Source organism: Suricata suricatta, chromosome 13 (genome assembly GCF_006229205.1).
Source record: "Suricata suricatta isolate VVHF042 chromosome 13, meerkat_22Aug2017_6uvM2_HiC, whole genome shotgun sequence".
NCBI lineage: Eukaryota > Metazoa > Chordata > Mammalia > Carnivora > Herpestidae > Suricata > Suricata suricatta.
Window position 1 is genome coordinate 33,294,413 of NC_043712.1, and position 17,679 is coordinate 33,312,091.

At 50.0% G+C, this 17,679-nt stretch overlaps 1 protein-coding gene across 1 annotated transcript; it reads left to right on the plus strand.

The window, feature by feature from the left end:
• Positions 1–7: 7 nt before the first annotated feature.
• Positions 8–15,275, plus strand: IGFBPL1 (insulin like growth factor binding protein like 1; the record flags this gene model as incomplete). Its single annotated transcript, XM_029920592.1, has 5 exons — positions 8–152; positions 9,564–9,673; positions 10,395–10,511; positions 12,276–12,457; positions 14,313–15,275. Coding segments are annotated over 4 exons (522 nt in total), but the record flags the coding sequence as incomplete, so codon positions are not given.
• Positions 15,276–17,679: the final 2,404 nt, after the last annotated feature.

Below are 17,679 nucleotides of genomic sequence, written 5' to 3' on the forward strand. Positions count from 1 at the left end.
CGGGCTCTGCGTGTGCGCGCAGCGCGGCGCCGTCTGCGGCTCCGACGGCCGCTCCTACCCCAGTGTCTGCGCGCTGCGCCTGCGCGCCCGGTACGCGCCCCGCGCGCACCCCGGCCACCTGCACAAGGCGCGCGATGGCCCCTGCGAATTTGGTGAGTGTGGCTTTTGCCCCGCGGTGCTGGGGTAGAAGAGAGAGGGACCCCCCCCACCCCCCCCAGCCCCGCAGGAGTGTGGGGCGAAGGATTCCTCAATGCCTAGTGATTGACAGCCTCAGTTTTCCCTTCGGAAGCAGTTACTGAAGGAGACTGGGACAGGAATCCACATCCTGCACCCTTCCTTATCAAGCTCATGGAGATACAAGTCCCCGAGCTGGTCAGAATTTTGGTGAGCCTGTTGTCCCTTTTGGTACAGTACCATGGTCGCCTCCGCCAGACTGGGAGTTGGGGGAGGAGGTGTCCTACTGGGTGCGGGTCCCCCAGGTCCGGCACCGAGCCAGGCCAGGGTGGGGTGTTTGAAGGGAGAGTCAGAGAAGGTGAAGATCCTGGAGAAGGAGCTCCAGACAGGGGCCTCAGGAATCAGGATTCGGGCCCTGCTGGGAGGACCTGAGGCATCTCCCACCCAGGACAGGTAAGACCTTTGGAGACCTAAGCTCGGAAAAGATGAGAGTGCCATCAGGGAGAGACCTGGGTTTTCTGGGTCTAAGGCTTATATGATTTGGAGGATAAAGGAATCGAAATTTATTCATTGCCGGGTACCTAAAAACTTAAAGTTCATTAACATCACAGTAAAATCATCCAAACTTGCCCACCTCTATATGTAATTTTTAAAGCCCAAACAAAAATAAACCAAAAACATCAGTATAGGTATACCCAATGAACCACCCTCCTGCCCCCATTAGGTTTTAGAGAACTGCCCCTGTCTACACTGCCTGGAGGGTGTGGTGGAGAGTTGAGGTGAGTGAGCTTGTGCCCAGGATGTTCCAAGGAACCTGGCTTGGAGTTCTGGTCTGGGGCTGGAGACCCAAGTCTAGACCTAAATGCCTAAGTCAGGGTAATGACTTTCACTCCAACAGGGAAGCCTTGGGGTTGGGGGATGACCTTTTCCAGGCCTTGGGAAATTTCTAGTATTTCCCCGCAAGCATTTCTGGTAGGTGCACTCAAGGGCAGGAGACCCAAGTGTTTGTTGGAGATGAGACAGGAGCCCTCCTGTCCCGGAAAACAAAAACAATGTGCTGCCCATTGAGGGGGCTGAGGCAGCCCCTGAGTACAGGAAAGTCACCTGTGGCAGTTCCTGGCTGGGGCACCCAGTGCAGGAAAGAGCTGGCAGGTGCTTCTGTGCTGCTGCTGGTTCCCTGAGTGACCTTGGGCTGGTACCTACCCCTCTCTGGGCTGAGTCAGCCTTGTGGAACCACTATTGAGACCCCTTCCACTTTGGACCTTTGTTTGTGCCATGTGGCATTAAACAGTCCTGTCTCCTCCCTTCTAGTTCCTATTCCTCCTTTTTACAATCTGCTTCCCTTCGCAGTTAATTCACAGGCGGTTCTCTTTGTCTCCAGACAAGTACTCCACACACAGGAGACACAAGAAATGCTGACCAGGTCCCCAGAATCCAAGCGGTGCTGATGGTCTCAGATGATTTCTCCCTGGAGTGATCATCTGTTCCTAAGAGAGAGCCACCTTGAAGACACATAAACCAAATCTGCTATTATGCAGAGGAGACTGAGACCCAGGGGGGCAGGGGACACATCCAGGGTGACCAGTAAAGCCTGACCAGCATCCAGGACCCCAACAACCTGTGCGGTTGCTCTTTCAGGACAGGAGTTGATAGTGTTAAGTCAGGCAGGTGGTGGTTGCCATGGTTACCAGAGTGCAGCCAGATGGCAGATGGAAACCCCATACCCCTAATTCATTGAAAATTACCAAATGACAAGTAAATGTGACAGCCCCTCCACTCTGATCTAGGGGACTCTGAGGCCCACCCCAAGCACAAGCCCAGGAGTAAAGATGTTCAAGGGGCCAAAAGGAAGGGAATTCAGAAGCTGCTTTTAATGATCCCATTAGTGACAGGCATGAGGCCTCCCCGGAATTTAGTTGTCCTTCCCCACCAGCAGGTGCATCATTTGCCACAGACCGGGGCACTATTTCCCCATATCTTTTTGCCCTGAAGTGTTTGTGTGGCCCCTGCCTAGTTATGTCCTGGTGAAGCATGAAGGGGTAGATGGGGGATCTTTCCTGGCCAGGAAAGGTGGCATTCGTTCTGTGCTGTCCTAAATCCATCCTTTATTCTGAGGACGTAGCAGAGGCACTTTTTAACAATGCCTCTAGGGACCCCAGTGGACGGGAAACAGGCCGAGTCATGGCAGCAGCTGTTCTCCTTGAACACTGTTAATAAAACCACCCCTCCTTGGCTCTCATCTCCCCTTCAGTAAGTGAGCACCTGACGTTCACTGAATGAGAGCTCCGTAAATATCTATTAGGTTCCGCTCCGTGTGGGAAGTGTTCTTACACATAACTCAGAGAGGCCTTTGGAAACCATGTGCAGGCTTAAACTCTGACCTTTCCTCCCATGCTCTGAAACTCCCCCAAATGCCCAAGAGCGAGAGCAGTCCTTTAAGACACTGAATGAAGACTCACCCTGTTCCCACATTAAGAATAGTTCTTTACTGTTGGAAGTTGCTTTTGCATCCCATCTTACTCAATTCTCAACAACTACCCTGGCCAGACCTCACTCCTATTTAATAGAAAGGAAAACTGAGGCCCACCAAAGGGAGCTCTCAGAGCTGCATGGCTACCTCCTAGCAGCGGTAGGGCTCCAGCCTGGGTTTTCCTGGCTTTTATTTTTTAATGTTTATTTATTTAAGGGGGGGAGGGGCAGAGGGAGGGAGACACAGAATCCGAAGCAGGGTCTGAGCTGTCAACCCAGAACCCTATGTGGGGCTCGAACTCATGAACTGTGAGATCATGACCTGAGCCGAAGTCGGCCACTCAACCAACTGAGCCACCCAGGCGCCCCTCCTGACTCTTTTCAGACAGAGTCATGCACCTCCAGCCTGCTGGCCACCTGATTGGGAAGCACCTGCAAACTGGCTACACTGGAGTCATGAGGGTGTCTCAGTCTGGATCCACCGTTCTGTTTTCCCCTGAAGGCTTGAGGCTGGTTCCTCTGTTGAGTACTGGGTGATGGCTCCAGAGAGGAACAGGGGTAGCATCACAGAAGGGGAAATACCCAAGAGGAACCCTGAAGGACTAGTAGAAAATTCTTGGGCAGAGAAGTGGGGATAGAAAGGCTCAGCATGAACTAGGCATGGAGGGAAGAGCAGTAGGAGGAGGTAGGAGGTCCCATAATGGGTGTGAACTTCAGCCTCCTGGGCAGGTACCCAGGGGGATGATTGGGGAAGCCGGTGAGGCCCAGAGAGTTTGGGGGCAGGGGCATCGCCAGCCTTGAGTGGCAGGCTGAGGGATGAAGCTTCATTTTGTACTAAGTCATTTTTTCATTTCTCAGTTGTAAGGTGGTGTGGCATCGTTGTTGTTAAAAGGCTGTGTTATTGTATGTGTGCTCCCTGACCATTTGCTAACATTGGTGGAGGGGGGGGGTTGGCGGATCCTGCAGACAGCAGGTTGCTAGCATGTTTTGAATCCTAAATTAGGTAGGGACAGGGCCCCGTGCCAATACCCAACAGGGCACCAAGCCCCTGGAGCTTCAATGAGCTCTTGAGATCCTGAATCTTAGAAAATTCACCTCAGTTGAAATTCAGGCTCCACTTAGAAATCTCAGTCTGTGCGAGGTACGTGTTACCAGGTAACCAGGAAAGGCTGCGAATGCCACTTTGTGAGAGGGACAAAGAAGGGGGGCCTTGTGCTCAAAAGCCTTTCATGCTGAGGGAGGGGGTCTGAGGCACAGGCTGCAGGGAGCCGGATTAAGCTGTTTCTCCTTCCACATCCTAACATGACTATTAGCATAAATTATCAGGGCTGTTCAGTGCGTTGGTGATTAAACTCTTTGGTTGTGCACTTCTTTGTACAAGCAGATGGGGTCCTGGGGGATGACTCTTGATATTCTTTCTTTCCTTGGCACCGTTAACTTTAAATAAACCTCAGAGGCATTTGGGAAGATCTTTCATTCTAGCCATCAAGGACATATTTAGCTGACCAGGTAGGGGGACAGACCGCCATACACAACAATAATAATATCGATCCTTTTCATTTGTACAGATCCACATGGTTAATAATTTAGTCACATCCATTCTCTCCCTTCACCCCAGAGGATATGGGGTAGCAGTCATTGTCTTTGTTTGCAGACAAGGAGGAAATGGTTAGCAACTTGCTCAAGCTCCCTTGGTTGGCACTTGGACCCCCAGGCATTTGAGCTTCCCTTGGTGCTAATTTGCCCACACCCAGTGGGTGCACAGGTGGGCAACTATTCTGTTACCTGATGGGTGGATCTGTGCCATCCTAGCATTTCTAGGGCTGTTGCTGGTACGGACAGAAGGAAACGAGTGTTTAGCAAGAAAGATCTAGAGAAACGAAGCTGGCACATTCAGACTGGACCCACAAGGCACCGTCCTCCCTCTTGAAATCCACGTTACCCTTGTCAGATGTAGGTAGAAAGCCCTGGCTCTTCAGGAGGGTGGCAGCTCTGGCAACAGTGAGGTGAGAGGCTTTGCCCCAGGCTCGCCAGGATGAGGACTATGTGCATGGCCTCCGGAACCTCAGGGTAGATAGTAGGCCTGTTCCCCAGAGGCCAGAGGGCAGTAGGGGCTTTGGAGCAGACAAGGCACTTCGAGGAGGTTACCCTTGGGGTAGCACAGTCTGCCAAGTCCTTGAGTCTTTTGGGGGAAGCCTTTTAGTTTGCAGGGGTCTTGTAACTGTTCTTTCCAATAGCCAAGGAGGAGGGGAAAAGGAAAAGAGGGAGAACAGACTCCTGTGCCCATTTGAAAGAAGAAACTGAGACCAAGTCACAGCAGGAACTGATTCCAAGTCACAGCATTGGGGTGTAGCAGAGACAAGATTTGAACCTGGGTTCATCCTGCCTGTAGTCATGATGTTGAGCACCCAGCACCACCCTTGAATGAGCCCTTGGGGACGGTGGGATTGGGAATGTCTACTAGTGTAAAGGACATATCAGCCATTTAGTAGTATCTTTACATCACTCCCTGGGGTGATGTTTGGAGGGTTTTATTCTTGTGCAGAAGAGAGTAAACAGAGCAGTCCTGAGACTGTATCCCCACACAGGCCTGCTGGGGAGACTAACCCTTGGCTGGTGCCTGGGAACTTGGATTTCAGGAGGGTTCCTGCCATTTTCAGAACTGCTGAGGGTGGCTCGCTGTGCCTAAACTATACCAACACTGTGGTCCATGCTGCACACCTGCTTTCCTTCAGGGACCCTGGGATTTTGGTACATAATAAGCAGAGACTGCCCATGTGACCTGCCCCCAATAAAAATCCCAGGCAAGGGCTGACCCTCCCTGGGAGATGGCACTGCACACATGTTCCTCACCATTCATTGCTGGGGGATTCAGCATGTCCTGTGTGATCCACTGGGAGAGGTCTTGAAAGCTTGTGCCTTGTGCCTGGTTTCCCTGTTTTCACCTCCTGAGCCTCTTTCCCCTTTGTTGTTTCGTCTCCTTTCACTGTAATAAATCATAGCTGTGTATAACACTGTGCTGAGTTCTGGGGGCGTCTGGTGGCTCAGTCAATTAAACGTCCTACTTCAGCTCAGGTCGTGATCTCACGGTTGGTGAGTTTGAACCCCGCATCAGGCTTTCTGCTGTCACCATGGAGCCTGCTTTGGATCTTCTGTCACCCCCGTCTCTGCCCATCTTCCGCTTCCATGCACGTGCTCACTCTCCTCTCTCTCTCTCTCTCTCTCTCAAAAATAAATAAACATTAAAAAAAAAAACCATTTTGAGTCTGTGAGTTCTCCTAGCAAATCACTGAACCTGGGGATTGTCTTGAGGATCCTCAACATGATCCCTGAGGAGCCCTTTCTTATTCTGGAATGGAAACAGGCAACAAATGTTTCACTTTAAAAATCAGTATGTTGGGGGTTCCTGGGTGGCTCAGTCAATTAAGTGTCCGACTTCGGCTCAGGTTATGATCTCACAGTTCGTGGGTTCGAGTCCCATGTTGAGCTCTGTGCTGAACGCTTGCTCAGAGCCTGGAGTCTGCTTCAGATTCTGTGTCTCCTTCTCTCTCTGCCCCTCCCCTGCTCACGCTCTTGTCTCACTCTGTCTCTCAAAACTAAATAAATGTAAAAAATAAAAATAAATCAATGTGGTGGGGTGCCTGGGTGGCTCAATCAGTTAAGCATCTGACTTCAGCTCAGGTCACAGTCTTATGGTTCATGGGTTCGAGCCCTTCATCTGGCTCTGTGCTGACAGCTCAGAGCCTTGAGCTTGCTTCAGATTCTGTGTCTCCCTCGCTCTCTGCCCCTCCTTACTCATGCTTTCTCTCTCAAAAATAAAATAAACATTAAAAATTTTTTAAAAATAAGTAAAAATCAATGTGGAATTGATGGAATCAGGGTGACTAAGTTTGAGTCCCCACTCCTTCAGGCACTTCATCTTTCTCAGCCTTGGTTTTCTTATCAATAAAATGGGGGATAAACGCACCTGCTTAGCAGGGTAGGTGTAAGGATGAAGGGAATGGTGTATGTGGAAGAGTCATCTAAGTAGAAGGCAAGAGTGTGGGAGAGAGTTCAGAGCCCCAAGCCCTGGGCTCAAAGCCTTGCCCTATCATGTAAGCCTGGGCAGTTCTGCTAGCTCCACCGCTGGTGAAACTGCTGGAAAGATCGAAGGGGTTAATCCCTGTGAGCAGAGTGGAGTGCCTGGCACACAACAGACTCTCAGAGTCAGATGGTGGCACTATAACCCTTATGACGTTGATGGCTGATTAGGAAGAATTATGGATAAAAATATTTTAAATTTATAATCAGATATGTTAATATTAAAACCAGATCACTATGACGAAGAGCAGCATGAGGAAGTTTTTAGGATAACTGGACTTTTCTATATCTTGGTTGTGGTGGTGGATACCTGACCATTGGCATTTGTCAACACTTGGAGCTGCACTCTGCAAGGAGTAACATGCTGTGTAAATTTAAAAATAAATAAAAATGTCACTGTCAGTCTATCAACAAAAGCTGGGGCTCTTTTGTAAAAGAGGCGGTATTTTCTGCTACAAGATAAGCAGCAAAGACAGTATTTCCAAGACAGTCTTTCCTATTTGCAGTTATTCAAAAGAGGGAGAGCGAAATTCGAGGAGAGAAAACGTTGAAATGTGATTTACCAGTTTATTCATTTAGGCCTGAAAGGGATTGATGAAACCTCATTTAAAATTGATGACTTTACATGAATGAAAGTAAAACAGGTTGATTGAGTGTCCCTCTGGAATCCATTGAGGGCTCTGGAATCAGATGCTGTGCTGATTGTTCCCCCAGTGAGCCATTTGAGGCCGGCTGGGCTCCGGGGAGGTGGCGTTGGCGGGACAGGGTGGATAAATTAGACTCTCTTTGTCATGTTGCAGATGGGGTCCCTGCTGGGGGGGTGGGGGCATTGTGGTTCTTTGTGGCAGTTTGCAGGTGGCTGGGATGCATAGGGCAAGGTTAGAAGCCTAGGACCTTGGTTCACTGGGGGGCCCTTGGTTACACTCAGTGTTGTGTGTAAGGGATGGTACTTGGGGGCCCATCATATGGGCACAACTGAAGGCTGAGAGGGAAGAAGGCAGCCTGGGGGTGGAGAAGGCAGTGTCTCTTCAGTGGAGGCCACTGGGGTGCTCGGAGGGCTGTAGGACTCCAGGAGGCATCAACACGTGGGAGTTATAGGGAGGTGGGTTTTAGCTCCAGGTGAAGACAAGCTTTTGTAGGAACAGAGCCTGGCTCCAAAGGTAGTGAACTTTCTGTCACTGGAGGCATGCAAGTAGATGCTGGATGAGCACATCACAGATGATCAGGCACAGGATCTCGGAAAGTTGGGCCCCTCCAGTCTGAGACTCTGGTTCTAAGACAACTTTCTGGAGATATTTTTCTTTGGTACCAGCTTGACGAAGTCTGTCTGGAGAGGCCAGACCAGTCTCATTTCTGTGCCGTTTCACTCCTGTCCCTCCCTGCTCCTCCTGTAGCCTTCAGTCTCCTTCCCTTTGCCCTCCTTTTTATTGCAGTCTCACCCAGGCAGGCGAGGGCCCTTTCCTTCATGCTTCAGCCCCAGGAGCATAAACCCTGCAGTTTGATGGCCAGAGAATGAATGTGTTTGCTCTTTATTTGCCATGTGCTTCTTCATCCAGTCATCTGCTTACCAAACCTGCTCCTGACCCCCCCCTTACGTGTCCTGTTAACTTAAACCACTGCTCTGACACACATCACCTAGTAAGATCCGCTCAACAGCCCTGTGAACAGGGGGTATTGTCTCCATCTTACAGATGAGCAAGCCCAAGCAGAGAGCCTTTTCCTCCCCAGGCCTCCCCATTGCATCTTGCCCAAGAAACCGAGGGCCAGATGCAGGGATGGGCCCAGCTAGTTCAAGGGAGGCCAGATGGAAGCACCTGGATGCCAGCGGGCTGTGCTCCAGCAGGTCAGAGAGATAGACACCCTGGTCCCGGACTAGGACACATACCTTCCAGGCCTGCAGGATGAGGAGCCATCCCCTGTGGAGTTGAGGGGTGCCTTCCGTGCAGAGGCTGGGGGAGGAAGTGTGGGCAGGTCCATTGAGGGGCTGGGTGGAAGGCCAGACTTGATTCTTTTAGCACCAGCGTGAGCAGAGCAGGCGGTGGGCCCAAGGAGGAGGACAGTGTGGAGCGTCAGCTAGGAATTTCTAACTCAGATGCCTGCGTGGTTGGTCTCCATCCCAGCCAGCCAGCCCACACCCTCCCTCCCCTCTCGCTAATGTTCTGGCAGCCTAGAGCTGCACTGCCTGGGTACCGTGATCCCGGCAGCTCCCTCTCTCCCCCTCTCCAGAGAGCATGTCCTCAGTCCCGACGCCTCGGGCTTCCGTGCTTGCAGCTCTGCCCACTGGGAGGCGGCTGTCGGGGCAGAGAGGCCTCCTGTGGAGTCTGCGATATGCAAACGAGCGTCTGGACCGGCCCCGCAGGGGGTCTCAGCGCGATGCTTGCAGCTGTTCTGCTTGGCCGGTTCTTTGAACCGCCCTCCACGTGGAAGGAGAAAAGCCCATCTGTTAGAAGACTTGGCGTTGGTGAGGTGACACCAGCCCCTCCCCGAATGCACTCAGCGTCTCACGGAGTTGAGCTGTAAGCAGATGGCAGCCGGGGGCCTGGAAGGGGCCCTGGGCGGAGTGTGATGAGACCCCAGCCCCGCCACAGACAGGTGGCCTCTCCTCCCCAGATCCCTGTGTTCCTGTTGGTAGAACAAAGGCAATGGATGAGGAAACATGTAGGCATCCCTCCAGGTCTGAGGGAAACACGAGTGCATTCTTTACGTGTGTAGAGCTTTCCTCTGCGGCTGTCCCCTCACACAGGACCATCCCAGCAGGCTCTCTGCAGGTAGGGAGTTCTGGAGGTGGGTGCTGGGAACTGGCAGGGTAAAGCTTGTGACCCCTTGTCTTCTTCTTCCAGCCCCCGTGGTTGTCATTCCACCCCGGAGTGTCCACAATGTCACTGGGGCACAGGTGTACCTGTCCTGTGAGGTGAGGGCTGTGCCCACCCCTGTTATCACGTGGAGGAAGGTACTTATGTCCAGGAATTCCTGGTGTGTGTGTGTGTAAGAGAGAGAGAGAGAGAGAGAGAGAGAGAGAGGAGAGAGGGAGGGAGGAGAGAGAATGAAAAAGAGAGGTGTTTCTCATGTGTTTGTATATATGTCTTTATATGTAAAGCCAACTATTTAAGAAAGATATCTTACATGTTCACTCCTCTACCTCCAAGGTTGTGTCTCAAAACTTTTACCCCAAGGCTGCCCCCAGAGAACGGAGTGCCATCCTTCCTTGTGCCATTTGCTCCCTTGGCCACTTAGTGGTCCCGAAAGTTCACCTGTTTATCTAGCCTAGGTCTGCTGGAATGAAGTTAGAGCCTACTTCACTGGATCTGGGTTTTAGAAAGACAATCCAAGACTTATTCCAAAACTAGATCTTCCTGCAGATCAATTTTTGAGAGAGTGGCGTGAATCACAGCATATGTTGTCCCCCTATCTCCATGGCTCAGAGAAGGGCCATGAAATTCTGAGCCACTTCTGTGATCCTGATGGCATCTGCATCGTTTCTGTCCAGCAGGGGGTGCTGTCTGCACATACATTTAGGGTTGAAAAGCCACTGACCTTTCAATAGGAGTAAGAGGGGCTAGGGTTTGGCCTTTGAGTCAGTAGGAAGATGAAGACAGCAAGGATGTCTGTGGTGCAGTTCTTATCCAGAAATGCTTTTTCTAAATCACTCCCGGCTTTCCTGTCCTCTGTAGGTCACACAGTCTCCTGAGGGGACTCAGGTGCTAGAGGACCTGCCTGGGGACCACGTCAATGTCGCTGTCCAGGTGCGAGGGGGCCCTTCTGACCACGAGGCCACAGCCTGGATCTTGGTGAGTGTCTCATTTGTTTAGTATAACTGGCTGTTACTCACTGGCCCTTAAAAAGCACCGTTTATAATTCTATAGCACATTACACATTTCAAAGCTGTTCTCACCCCTTTCTTGTTGGACCCTACAGTAACCGTGAGGAAAGCTGAACCCCCGAGAGTGTAAGTGGTCTTCATTGGTGGTCAGAATTGTGGCCGCAAAAAGATGTCCATGTCCTAATCTGTGGAATCCGTGGATATGTTATATCCAAGAGGGGATTAAGGTTGCAGGTGGAATAAAGTCAGCTAATCAGCTGGCTTTGAAGATGGAGGAAGAGAGCCACAAGCCAAAGAACACAGGCAGCCTATCTAGAATGGGAAAGGCAAGAAACAGATTTCCCCCTAGGATCCCTAGGAAGAATACCTTCATTTTAGCCCTCTGTTTTCCATTCAAGAATAAATATAGGGGCGCCTGGCTGGCTCAGTCAGTAGAGCGTGCAACTCTTGATCTCAGAGTTATGAGTTTGAGTCCCATGTTGGGCATAGAGATTGCTTAAAAATAAAATATAAAATTAAAATAAAATATAAAAATTACAATTTTTATTTATTTTTAAAATAAAGTCTATTTATTTTGAGAGAGAGAGATCCCAAGCAGGCTCTGCACTGTCAGCACAGCCCAACACAGGGCTCAAACTCACAAACTATGAGATCACCACGTGAGCCAGAGTCAGACACTTAACTGACTGAGCCACCCAGGTGCCCCAAAATAAAATCTTTAATAAAATTTTTTAAAAACCTAAATATAATAACTGTGTGTTGTTTTAAGCCATTAAGTGTGTGGAAATTAGTTACGGCAGCCATAGGAAACTAATATGCTTGCCCAAGACCACGTGGCCAATAAAAAAGACTGCACCTTGGCGCCCCCTCCAGGGCTCTTCTAGGCCATTTGCCCAGAACACTGGTCTGAAAGAGCGAGGGAGTGACTGAATGGGGGTCCGTGTTGGGCTAGTCACTCTACCTCTTGGGCTTCAGTGTTCACAACTGTAAGAGGAGGGCCCTGTGGCCCCCCAGTCTGTGACTTCCTGCCAGCCTCCTGTAATATCAGGAGCAACGATGCTCCCCTTTCCCTCACAATGAGTGTGAGTTCAAAATGAGATGGTGTCCATACCCCCAGCCGGTCTGCAGTGACTCACGACTGACAGATGAAGCAAGAGAGGAGAGAGCCGGTGTGGGTCTGCTCTGTGGACTTGAGAACGGGCTGCTCTCTGGGGGTGTCTGTCTCATTTCACCCCCATCTCTGCAAGGTTTGGTGACTTCTCCATCCAGCTCAGAGACTCAGAATGCAGCTGGGTCCCTGACTTTTTCAAATCAAACACCTCTCCCTCTTTATTATAAGAAAGGGTAGGGGAAGATGGTCTCTCTCTTGTTACTTTGTAAAGGCTGCCTGCATGGGGAGCACTTATGGGCCATTACCTGGTCAGTAAATTTTTGTTCTTTTAACTTGGAGCATTTTTTTGTAATGTATATTTACCACCTTCAATAAAAGGACCAGGTAAGCTCACTGTAAAAGGCAGGAATGCAAAGGAAGCATTAAAATGAGAGCCGCCATAGAGAGGGTACAGAGAATAAAATTTAACTCTTTCTGGGCAGCTAAGGCAAGAAGAGAAATAATGCGCTCTATCTTATTTTGAAAAAGAGTAAGTGTTCAGATGTATCATTAGGAATGAAATAAGGAAGTGATTTTGCTGTGCCATATATGACTATATAAACTTGCCTGTTTTCTTTGTAGATCAACCCTCTGAGGAAGGAAGATGAGGGAGTGTACCTGTGCCATTCAGCGAACGCCGTTGGGGAGGCGCAGTCCCACGGCACGGTGACAGTTCTGGACCTGAGTAAATACAAAGCCCCCCACTTCCCAGCTCCAGACGACCGCATGTGATGGAGCAGTGCACATGCTCTAAGTCATTTTCGGTATTTATACACCTGTGTCACAAGAGATTGAGATGCCTTGTAAGATGTATGATAACAAAGAAGAAAAATACATAAATCGGGGAAGGAACACCAAACGGGAGTAGGGACCTCGCAGGAGGAATCTCTAGGGAGGTCAACACGCATACCACTCTGGGAGTCCCACCTAGCACACGAAGTCAGGAGCTGTGAACATTGTGGGCGTCAATAGGTGGAAAGACCAGTTGTTGTTTTTTTTCTGTTTCTGAAGCTGAACAGATTTATTTCCTTCCAGCCTTGGAGAGGGCACAGGGAGAGCAGACATTGTCCTGGTGACAGCACCCATGGGAAGACATGCCCGCAGTGGAAGCCGTGTGTCTGTCCCCAGGTTCTTCCTGGGGAAGAACAGGGGTTCGTGCTCAGCAGTGTGTGTCCAGGAGGATCTGCGTCTCCCTGCCCGGTGGCTCTCAGTCCTCCCAGTTGGCCGGGTGAGAGCTGGGCTTGCAGCAGTCCCCTACCCGCAGGTGGACTGTGAACCTAGGACACAAGCTCCATAATTAGCCAGCTTTTGCTGCTTAACAGCTCCCAGGGCCCACAGGTGCACAGCCACCAACGTTTATGTCTTGCTCACATTCCTCGTCATGGCTGTAGGTTGGTTGGCTGTGGCTCTGTTCCGTGTGTCATATCGGGACCCAGCTGGAGAGGCAGCCCCAGTGTGGACTGGGTCCATTCTCTGTGGCAGAGGGGATAAGTGAGAGACTGAGCCAGGTACACAGTCCCATTTAAAGCTTCTGTTCAGATGTGGCGGATGTCACACCTGCTTAAGTGCAGCCATGCCCGGTGTCAGCGGGGTAGGGGACATCTGCTCCCGTCACCTGAGGCCAGGGCAGGGATGCAGGCTTTTCCTGGGCTGTAACCAGTAGTCTTTGCTATTGAGCCGTACTGTTGTGTACCGTCTGTGTACAAGGCCTTACGGCAGGTCTGTAGGGATGCAGAGAAAACCAAAACAGGGAACGGCATGAAGCGAGAAGGCGTACGGTGTTAAGGAAGTGAGGGGCACGTGGGAGTTTGAGGAGAGAGAAGCCCCTTAGAACTGGGGAAAAACAAAGGAGGATGTCACCGAGGAAGTAGCATTGGGGTTGAAGGATGGTGGACAAAGTAGTTCGAAGCAGGGAGGAGAACATAAGGTGAGAAATGGTCAGGCAGAAATTCAGGTAGGAGATGGCTCTTAAAGGTGCCATCCTGATTCTCTGCTTTTTATGTAGATGTATTGTTCTATGTTGTCATATATGTATCACATATCAGGACGTTTTTCTTGCACACACATACACTTATATGTGTATATACATATGTATGTGTCTAGGTATATATATATATACATATATATGTATATTTCATGTTTCAAATGTGTACACAATTTTTAAGTATACATATATTTAAAAAACACAATGAAATCAGACTACGAATGCAGTCTATTATAGATGAGTTTTCAAAACAGAGCCACAAAGAGCCATAGAATTTAAGGACACGCCCTGCCCAGTTCCTCAGCTCTCCCTACAACATGCAGTACTGGCCAGCTCTGGCTTGCATGCCTCCAGTGGTGCGGAGCTCACTAACACCAGACATCTATTTTTGGATTTCCCAAGGGCCGAAAGTTCTTCCTTGTATTGAGCTGCATTCTGCCTCCCTGAAATGTCCGCCCAGTGGTCCCCCTTGTACTTCTTGGACAACCCCACGGCCCCTCTGCTCCCCACCAGCACCATCCCCTGCCAGGAAGATTTAAGATTAAGGATCGTTTCCCCCACATTCCATTTCCCACACAGTTGATTGTGACAGAGCAGGCTTCTTTTCTCTCATTCTTTTCTCTCTTTCCTTCTAGGGTCTTAGAAACACTGCTGACAGGATGTTGGAAAATCAAGTCATGGATCCTTTGTTTTCCATGAAGAGTTGGAGAAACTGTTTGTAGATGACCCCCTTTGTACGTTTTCACAAATTAGATGCAAACTAGATTCGTATGCAGATGTAGTTTTTAGCCGGGCAAGGATTGGGAAACCAGACTGCATGTGACTTTTTTATACTTTTGAAATGAACTGCTCCGTGAGAATTCTTTTTTAACTCCCTCCCAGGGAAGGTCACCTGGTGGTGTATTTGTTCATTCTAGAGGGGCTGGAACAAGGCCTGTGTCTGCCTTGCGTCTTTACCTCATTTGTCTGTGACTGACTCGCGAAGCTCTGTGTAAACTTAGTGTGTGTTGTAGGAGGAGGGAGAGAGTTCACCTCCATCCTCTGCCTGCTCTCTGACTTGCTGTGACCTGGATAGGCCCCTCCCCATTCTGGGCCTTTGTCTCTTGACCTGGGAGTATGGCATTTGGACTAGATGTTACTGTGTCACTTAAAGCCCTGCCATCCCAGAGTAAGACAGCCCTTTGGAAAAAATACAGGAAGTGTAGTCTTGGCATTCCTTTTCAGAACAGCTCCAAGCAGCTGCCATTGCTTCATTCCAGGGTGGGTGTGGAGCTGGCCGCAGCTCTTCCATTTCTGCCATTTTCCCATGTTTAAGAGATGGGGTTCTAGATGGGACACCTTACCAGGCTCAGGAGCCCCTTGGCTGGGTGCTTGGGGACCAAGATGTCCCTTTGCCAACAAGCCCAGCATTCTCTAACCAGGTAAGCAGTAGACACCTGGCTTCTGGACATCAAACTGAAGAAATGGGGTCAGATGCTTCTTCCTCTGAGCTGTGAGATCGGAGTATGAATGCATTTTACTTAGAGATGTTTTGACCTCACCTAGGAATTAGGTTTTCTTTCTTTCTGTTCCTTCTTCTGTTTCTTTTATTTCTTTCCATTCTTTCTTTTCCTTTCTTTCCTTTCCTTTTCTTCTTCTTTTTTTTTTTTTTGAATGTTTGTTTATTTTTGAGAGAATGCACATGTGCAAGTTGGGGAGGGGCAGAGAGAGAGAGAGGGAGACACAGAATTTGAAGCAGGTTCCAAGCTCTGAGCTGTCAGCACACAGCCCGACGCTGGGCTTGAACTCACAAACCACGAGATCATGACCTGAGCTGAAGTCAGATGCTCAAACAACTGAGACACCCAGGTGCCCCTCTTTTTTCTTCTTTCAGTGAGATGAGTATTTATTAGTTGAGTGAAAAAGATTCCCCTGGGTGATTAAAATTTGTGTAAGTCAGAATTGGGATCTCACTTGTGTCTCATCCTTAGTTCAGGAAGCACTTTTCTGTCTGTGGCCACTTCACAACTCCAGCTCGGCAGACAGGGGGAGCATGGATGTCCCTCCCACGTTGCAGATGAAGAAACCAGGCTCCGAGGGGGAGGCGTTTGCCCCAGGTCCGAGGGCCTCTGAGAAGGATCAGAACTCAGGGTACCAGCCCCCCCTTGGCCCCCTTTCTACACCATGGTGCCGCTTCTCGGGATAATCTCACAGCTATGGAAAGGAAGCGTCTTCAGGAACTCTCCTCCAGGTCCCTCTCAGCTTTTACAGCACACTCCCATGCCACTCCCCCTGGGCGTCACATTCTAGAATCCTTTTTGGAATTGCATGTTCTGCCTTTGAGCCTGGTTGTTCCGTATCTGAAATATTGGGGTGGCATCTGCCTGATGTACTACATGGGAGGAGCATGGGCTGAGAATCCAGAAACATGAGGTCCATTTGGGGATTCATCCCTGGCTTGCTGTCTGACTCGGAGCAAGTCCCCTTCACCTTCCAGACCTCTGTTTCCTTATTTGAGTAAGAAGGCAACGAAACTAGATGGGTAGTGTGAAACTTTAACGTGTTGGAACCTCCTTCTTTGAATAAAATCAGAGTTGAAACTGATTGACTAGAAGCTGTGCTTGTGTGCTGGAAGCTGGGGCTGCAGGAGGCTCATGTTCCCCCTACTCGGCACCCCTACCCCTTCTCCCCCACTGCTACAGGGTTTCTGTCCCCAAGGTCTGTGGCTGAGTCTGTGTTATTTGCATAGTTGGGGAAAGACCTGGTAAGGCACTTACAGTGCCTTCACTTACAGTGAAACTGTCATAAGTAGGGATGCTGTGGCCCTAGAGAAGGTACTAGAACAACATCATGCATCTGCTGATAAGCACATCCAGCAGAATCCATTGACTCACCTCACATTTGCCAGGTCACAGTTGGAGAGCTGGGTCTAGATGCAGAGAGCAGGGTAGACGGAGCGCTTGGGTGACAGAGCTGAATGTCAAAACCACAGGGGACTGGGTTAGTGTCGTGATGATTGGCAAAATAATAATAATAATACTGCACTCTGAAATTTTTACCAAAACCAAAAAGGCTGATTAACAGGAGTGTTCCAACCTAACGACACTTCTGCTAGAAGAGCCCCAGGACCCCTCCCGGGGCTGAAAGAGTGTGTGCGGTTGCCGTTCAGAAACCTGGTGTTTTCTACCGTATTTTCTACCTATTTTCATAGATGTGCTGATGTCACATGACCCCTGGACCTGAAAATAAATGTTTTTAAGGACAGTCTCTGTGGTCTGTTTGTCCTAGGAACACTGCTGTGGTTGGGTGAGGGCCCACTGATACGTCTCCACCTCCGCTGACACATCTTGTCCCTTCCTCACCCATATCAGCTGCTTCAGTCCCAATCCTTCCCCTCACACCTGGGTTCTCGTCACAGCCCCTCCTGGACAGCAATTTTTAACCAGTCCTAATCACTTCCTGCCGGCCCGATCCTACCTCCCCCAGAACTCATGTCTCCTGCTGGATAGGCATCCCAGCATTTCATTCATTCAGCTTAGCTTTACCCTCTATCATCTCCCACATGCACATGGAGTGGCATTTTCCAGAGGCCAGAAGGGTGTGGACACCAGCACTAGGAGGGTGAGTGGGACCTGGGCCCTCAAGTGAGACTCTGGTGGGGAAGAGTAGGATGAGGTTGTGCCCATCCTGCCCAGCAGCACAAGGTGTCTGCTTTGTGATCAGAGCACAGGGAGATCAGAGAAGACTTCCTGGAAGAGGAGGCATCAGAGCTGTGGATGGGAGTGGGTATGGGGGATTCTGGGCCAGGGAAACAGCATGCGAAAGGAGCAGGGATGGAGAAGTGCCTGGTGGCTTGTGAAGGGGAGTAGTGAGCTGTGCAGGTTGCCTGGGGCTATAGTGGCAGGTGGGGGAAGGAGGCTTAGGCCACACCCCTAAATGTCACCAGGGCTTAGGGGAGATCTTTCAAAAGCCAATGTTCAATCCCAAAACCTAACCACTTCCCACCTTACACAAAAAATTCCA